The following is a 6169-nucleotide window of genomic DNA, read 5'->3' as shown; positions in this document are numbered from 1 at the left end:
ATATTCAGCTCTATGGCAGTTTGTTACGGTAATGTCCTGGTTTGTGACACTTTGGTGCTTTACTGTCAATGTTTTTGACACTTTGATGAGCTAATGTGAAGGTTTTTGTCGTTGGGCTGCATCCAGGTGTTTGACACGGTGGTATGTAAACGTACAGATCTGAGTTTTCTTTAGTGAGTTAGTATCCAGGTTGTCTGACATTTTGTTGCCTTAATATCCAGGTTTTTAGCCTTAATATGCAGGTTTCTGAAGTTTCGGTGTGGCAGTATCTTGGTTGTTGAAGTTCTGGCCCATGAGTTCCAGTTTCTGATGTGTGGTGCGTTAATAAGCAGGTTCTTGACATTTAGATAAGTTAATCTGCCAGTTTTTGATGTTTTTATGTGTCAATATCCAGGTTTTCCACATTTTGGTGCATTAATATCCAGCTTTTGACTGTTTCGTGCCTTAACATCGAGGTTTTTGATTCTTTAGTGAGTTAATTTCGAGGTTTTGGACAAGATCTGAAGAAGCCCAGCAGAGAACTTGGTCAGCATCTTGAGTTTTGTGTAACATTAAAACACATGGATTCAAACACTGACGTGGCGTTACACAACCAGAACTAAAAGTAGCCCAGACAAGCCACTAACCCGGCGGTGCGGCCCGGTCTCTGTGTCTGCAGGCTACCTGGAGCAGGGTCTGCTGGTGAAGGACGAGCTGAAGCTACGTGAGCGCTACATGAAGAGCTTCCAGTTCAAGCTGGACATGGCCTCCATGGTTCCCACCGACCTGCTGTACATCGTCTTCGGCTTCTCCTACCCTGAGATCCGCCTCAACAAGCTGCTGCGATTCAACAGGTACGTGGGGCTGAGTCGCTGATGCCTGCTCTCATGAAGCTTCTTCAGTGGCTTCTTACGAGGCTTTCTGGACGCTAACGCACCAAAACCTAGAACATTAAGATGCTAATCATGTCGAACACCAAGCTGTGAACCCACCTGAAGCTCAGCAAACTGGATGTTTTTCAAGTTACCCAGTTGTTTGGCGGTTCCTTCACTGGTTCGTTGTTGAGGACACATGAGAGCCTGTGCACACACTCTGCTGACCAGCCGTCTCTTTGTCAGGATGTTGGAGTTCTTCCAGCGGACTGAGACCAGAACCAACTACCCCAACGCTCTCCGTATCTCCAACCTGGTCATGTACATCGTCATCATCATCCACTGGAACGCCTGCCTCTACTACTCCTTCTCCAAGGCCGTGGGTGGGTCTCTGCAGCTTCCATCAGAACCACACAACCTCCCGTCCACAACGCAGCAGAACCGGGCTTTATGTTGTTGAATGTATTTGTGGTTTCACCTGCTTCAGCGAGGTTCACTTCATTTGTGCCTCTTTTTCGTATTTACGTCTCGTTTTTCTCGTTTGATGTTTTGCTTTTTTCATTTTGTCCCGTTTTCTCGTTTGTTCATCTTGTGTCTAATTTTCTCGTTTTGTGTCTTATCTTTTTAATTTTGTCGTATTTTTCATGTTTTGCGTTTTTCTTGTTTCATTTCTCGTTGTTTTTGTCTTGCTGTTCTTGCTTTGTGTCGCGTTTTTTTTTGTTTCTACTTTTGCTGTGAATCACTTCGACACACTTTTCGTTTTACTGAGTCCAGACTGATGCGGTGAAGTTCCCACTCACGTCCCACAGGTTGATGACAGCACATTTATTGTTCAGGGTTCAGCTGAGAGTGTTTTCATGCGTTAGAACCCTGTAGAACCGGGCCTGCCGCTCCATTATAAAAGCCTGCGTCCTCTCCATCTTCAGGCTTTGGTGCCGACAGGTTCGTGTATCCGGACCCGTCGGACCCGGAGTTTGGTCGCCTGGTGAGGAAGTACGCCTACAGCATGTACTGGTCCACGCTGACGCTCACCACCATCGGGGAAACGCCGCCCCCTGTGGAGAACTCCGAGTACTTCTTCGTCGTCACTGACTTCTTGGTGGGTGAATAAAATCAAATGTGGCACAAATTGCAAAAGACGCCCAAAAATGTTCAATAAAAGGTGAAAACAATCTATAAAATTCACAATAAATGTAAAGAAATATCAGTGAAGCGCTTTCACACATTTACATGTTATTATATGTTTATGGATGGTTCTAGAAAGTCCGGCCCAATCCTGTGTTAAAAGACTTACAGACATCTGCAAAGACTGACTCACCAGAGAACATCTAAATAAAATAAAATAACATACAATTTAAAAAAACAACTTCCATGATAGATTATAATGAGTTAAAAACACTCATAAAGTGTTTCTAGAATGTATGAAAAATGTGCTTAAAACTATTTAAATCTCCAACAACAAAGAAAATAAAAATACAGCAACTATTCTGATAAAACCTGAAAAGTTCATCTGCGATAAAATATGAATGAAAGTCTCAGAAATGCCACAACATGCTAACAAAGCTTCAGACACAAAGAAATGAAGTGTGTAAAGCATTTGCTTCGTGTCCGTCCGTCCTCCAGGTCGGCGTTTTGATCTTCGCCACCATCGTCGGTAACGTCGGCTCCATGATCACCAACATGAACGCTGCCAGAGCCGACTTCCAGGCTCGCATCGACGCCATCAAGCAGTACATGAGCTTCCGAAAGGTCAGTGGGTACCATCGTCAGCCGAGGCCCAAACTGGCAGCGACCAAAGTTGGAGTCATTTCAGAGACATTTCAAAGGTTCTGGGCGTCTTTCTGTCGGACCAGACACATTTGGACAAGTTCTTGTCAGACTGGACGACGTCTTTGTGTCATTTTGGGCTCACTTTAAAACATTTTGGACAGTTTTTATCATGCTGAGGAAAAAATGGAGTCATTTTGAAGAGACTGTCGCGTTGAATGCATGTTTTGTGTTGTTTTGGACAAGATTGTGTCACGTTGGACACATTTTAATTCCTTTTATTAATTTTGATAGTTCTGTTCAAATTCTTGTCGGATTGGACAGATTTAAAGCCATTTTGGAAGAACTGTTGCCATCTTTGACAACTTTTAGTCATTTTAGACAAATCTTGAGTCATTTTAAACAAGTTTTACGTTGGACAGGTTCGTTTTGATGGAGGGCTGAAAAAAGAATAAGTGACGACCAAACATGAACAGAACGTTTTCTCACAGATATCGTCTGTGTCTGTGCTGCTCTCCAGGTAACGAAGGACCTGGAGAAGCGAGTGATCAAGTGGTTCGACTTCCTGTGGACCAATAAGAAGGCGGTGGACGAGAGGGAGGTGCTGAAGTACCTGCCGGACAAGCTGAGAGCCGAGATCGCCATCAACGTCCACCTGGACACGCTGAAGAAGGTCTGCATCTCCCCACAGCGCTGCTCACTCACAGCAGCTCAGGTGGATTAAAGCCCGTGTTTGGTTCTGCAGGTCCGAATCTTCGCCGACTGCGAGGCCGGTCTGCTGGTGGAGCTGGTTCTGAAGCTGCAGCCACAGGTCTACAGCCCCGGAGACTACATCTGCAAGAAGGGCGACATCGGCCGCGAGATGTACATCATCAAGGAGGGCAAGCTGGCCGTGGTGGCCGACGACGGCATCAAGCAGTTCGTCGTCCTCAGCGACGGAAGCTACTTCGGCGAGATCAGTATCCTGGCAATCAAAGGTAGTTAGCTGGTGGAGGAGTTCTGCTCCTGTCAGGCCGGCTGTGGTTCAGGTTACCACCAGCCACAAGGTTGGTGGTTCCATCCCTCCACAGTGGAAGTGTCCTTGGGCAAGACGCTGAACCCGAAGTTGCTCCCGATGGCGGGCAGCACCTTGCATGGAGCTCAGTCACCATGAGTGTGTGAATGTGAAAGAGAAACACACTGTAAATATATAAGTATAGACATTACCTACACTTCACCCAAAACTTATCTATTTTAACAAAAACATTCTTAAACCAGATCCCTGGTTTGTCTGAGGTGACAAAAGCTTGAACAATGTGATCCCGTCCATAACGTGGTCCCTGACGCCTCTGTTCCCTGAACCAGGCAGCAAAGCAGGAAACCGGAGGACGGCCAACATCCGCAGCATCGGCTACTCCGACCTCTTCTGCCTCTCCAAAGACGACCTGATGGAGGCGCTGACCGAGTATCCGGATGCCAAGGCGATGCTGGAGGAGAAGGGGAGGCAGATCCTGATGAAGGACGGGCTGCTGGACCTGGAGGTACGATCACATGACATCACACAGGTGAGTCGCCGAGTCGAGCCGCTGACGTCAGAGCCGCTGTTGTCCTGCAGGTGGCGGCGCAGGGCCCCGACCCCAAGGAGATCGAGGAGAAGGTGGACCGCATGACGAGCACGCTGGACGTCCTGCAGACCCGCTACGCCCGACTGCTGGCCGAGCACGAGGCCACGCACAGCAAGCTCAAGTACCGAGTCACCCGGCTGGAGAAGAAGATGGCGCCGCCGCCGCGGGCCGACCAGCCGGTGGACGCCCCGCCGCCCGAGACGGCGCCGGCCAAAGAAGAGAAGTAGAAGGAGGCGGGCGGAGTTAGACCTGGTCCAATGTTCCCTGAGGGTGACTTTGTAAAACCATGAGAGAACCTTCAGGGAACCTTCCAAAGGTGCCCAGAACATTGTAAACAAGTAGTCTGCCCCAATTACAAGATTCTTCTGGTTTGAACCATAATTCTGATCCCGTCTGGGAACGTTCTGTCAAGGTTCCCTAAAGGGCTTTTTGAACCCTCAAGAGGATCTTCAGAGAACATTCAAAAACAGTAAATAGTTCCCAACTGAAAAAATAAGTTTAAAACATCCTAGAACGTTCCCTGAAGGTTAGTTTGTGAAACCTTGGGAGAACCAGGACAGACTGAGGTTCACGTTCATCCTCAGAGTTTGTTCATTTAAAAGGATCCAAAAGCTGCAGCTTTACTCTAAACCGTGACGGAGCTGCTGAGTGTGACGACTCTCATGTTTCATGTGTTCATTAATGACCGTAGCTCAGATTTACAGCAGCGCTGCCGCTTTTCAGCCTCCTCTTGGTTTTATTGGACCTGAGTGTGAATGAAGCTACGAGCGTTTCACACACACTAGTGAATCCATATTTCTGTTAAGTGCACATTTATTCAGACAGCCTGTAACGTCCAGCTTCACCGAGTAGCTCGCCTGCTGTAGCACACAGAGACACTGAGAGGCGTCCCAGTGTTACCTGCGCTCAAATAAAGGTATTTTATAAGGAAATCTGAGCTGCTTCTTTTATTTCCACAATGATTTACTACAACTGGATGAATAGAAAATTGTGCAACAGTTCCCAAACATTTTGGGATTTGGCATTCATTTTTTAGGGCACAGAAAAATTAGGGTTCAGGTCTTATTTATAGGGAATCTGTTTGTGTTTGAAAGAGCTAAATGTAAGATTTGAACCTTAACATCTAAATTAGTCAGCTAAGTTTATAAAATAAAAATATTGTGGGGTCTTTAATGTTTGAATCAGTGCATCACTGACAACATTGTAGAGTCTAAAGTTTCACATTTAAGGTCAATAATTTATAACAAATAATATTTTAAGGTCTTCACTTTAAAATTAACAATAAGAAAGAAAATGCAAATAATTACGACTATTGCAGGGTCTTAATTTTAGTATTTAAACTATGCAGGTATATTTGCATAACAAATGATTTTGTTTGGTCTGGACATATATTTTTATATATTTTTATTAACGTATGTTGCTTTTGTGTATTATTATTATTATTATTATTATTATTATTATTATTATTATTATTCAGAGTACATGAAGGAAAAAAATCTTAAATAAACCGCATTTAAATGATCGCTGCAGTCAGTGACGGGATTTGTAGTTCTAAAGGCCCGTAAGCTTCCTGAAGTCCCAGCATGCACCGCTAAACTCTGCGCATGACAAGTAGGCTTCAGCCTGCACAGACCACTGAGGTGAGTTTAACTTCAATCTGACCGTTAAACTCGTTTCCTGGGTGTGTTTTCATTAATCCGTTAGATTACCGGCAGCTCCGGGTTGTGTTCACACCGTGACACCGGAGGTTTACCGCAGATATCTCTGGTTTCCGCTGCTTTTTACTGCCATTAGCGACACAGGGACCGTTAGCTTAGCGCAGCTAGCCGGCTAACGGCAGTCAGGACTACATTTAACGGTCCGGACCGGTTCTGTGGAGATGAACACGGTTCGGTCCAGGCCGGTTCTGTGGAGCTGAACACGGTTCGGTCCGGGCCGGTCCTGTGG

At 45.9% G+C, this 6169-nt stretch overlaps 1 protein-coding gene across 1 annotated transcript in view; it reads left to right on the top strand.

Moving 5' to 3' along the window:
• Window positions 1-4449, top strand: part of cnga1b (cyclic nucleotide gated channel subunit alpha 1b) — a 7130-nt gene extending 2681 nt beyond the window's left edge. The window contains exons 4-12 of the mRNA XM_008300334.1: window positions 222-316; window positions 659-833; window positions 1098-1234; window positions 1778-1950; window positions 2475-2600; window positions 3139-3291; window positions 3364-3595; window positions 3963-4138; window positions 4213-4449. Coding sequence (XP_008298556.1) covers window positions 222-316; window positions 659-833; window positions 1098-1234; window positions 1778-1950; window positions 2475-2600; window positions 3139-3291; window positions 3364-3595; window positions 3963-4138; window positions 4213-4449 — 1504 coding nt within the window. The remainder of the gene's footprint in view (window positions 1-221; window positions 317-658; window positions 834-1097; window positions 1235-1777; window positions 1951-2474; window positions 2601-3138; window positions 3292-3363; window positions 3596-3962; window positions 4139-4212) is intronic.
• Window positions 4450-6169: the final 1720 nt, after the last annotated feature.

This window comes from Stegastes partitus, unplaced genomic scaffold (assembly GCF_000690725.1).
Source record: "Stegastes partitus isolate 25-593 unplaced genomic scaffold, Stegastes_partitus-1.0.2 Scaffold1526, whole genome shotgun sequence".
NCBI lineage: Eukaryota > Metazoa > Chordata > Actinopteri > Pomacentridae > Stegastes > Stegastes partitus.
Note: the sequence above shows the minus strand (reverse complement) of the source record. Positions and strands in the feature narration are given on the sequence as shown.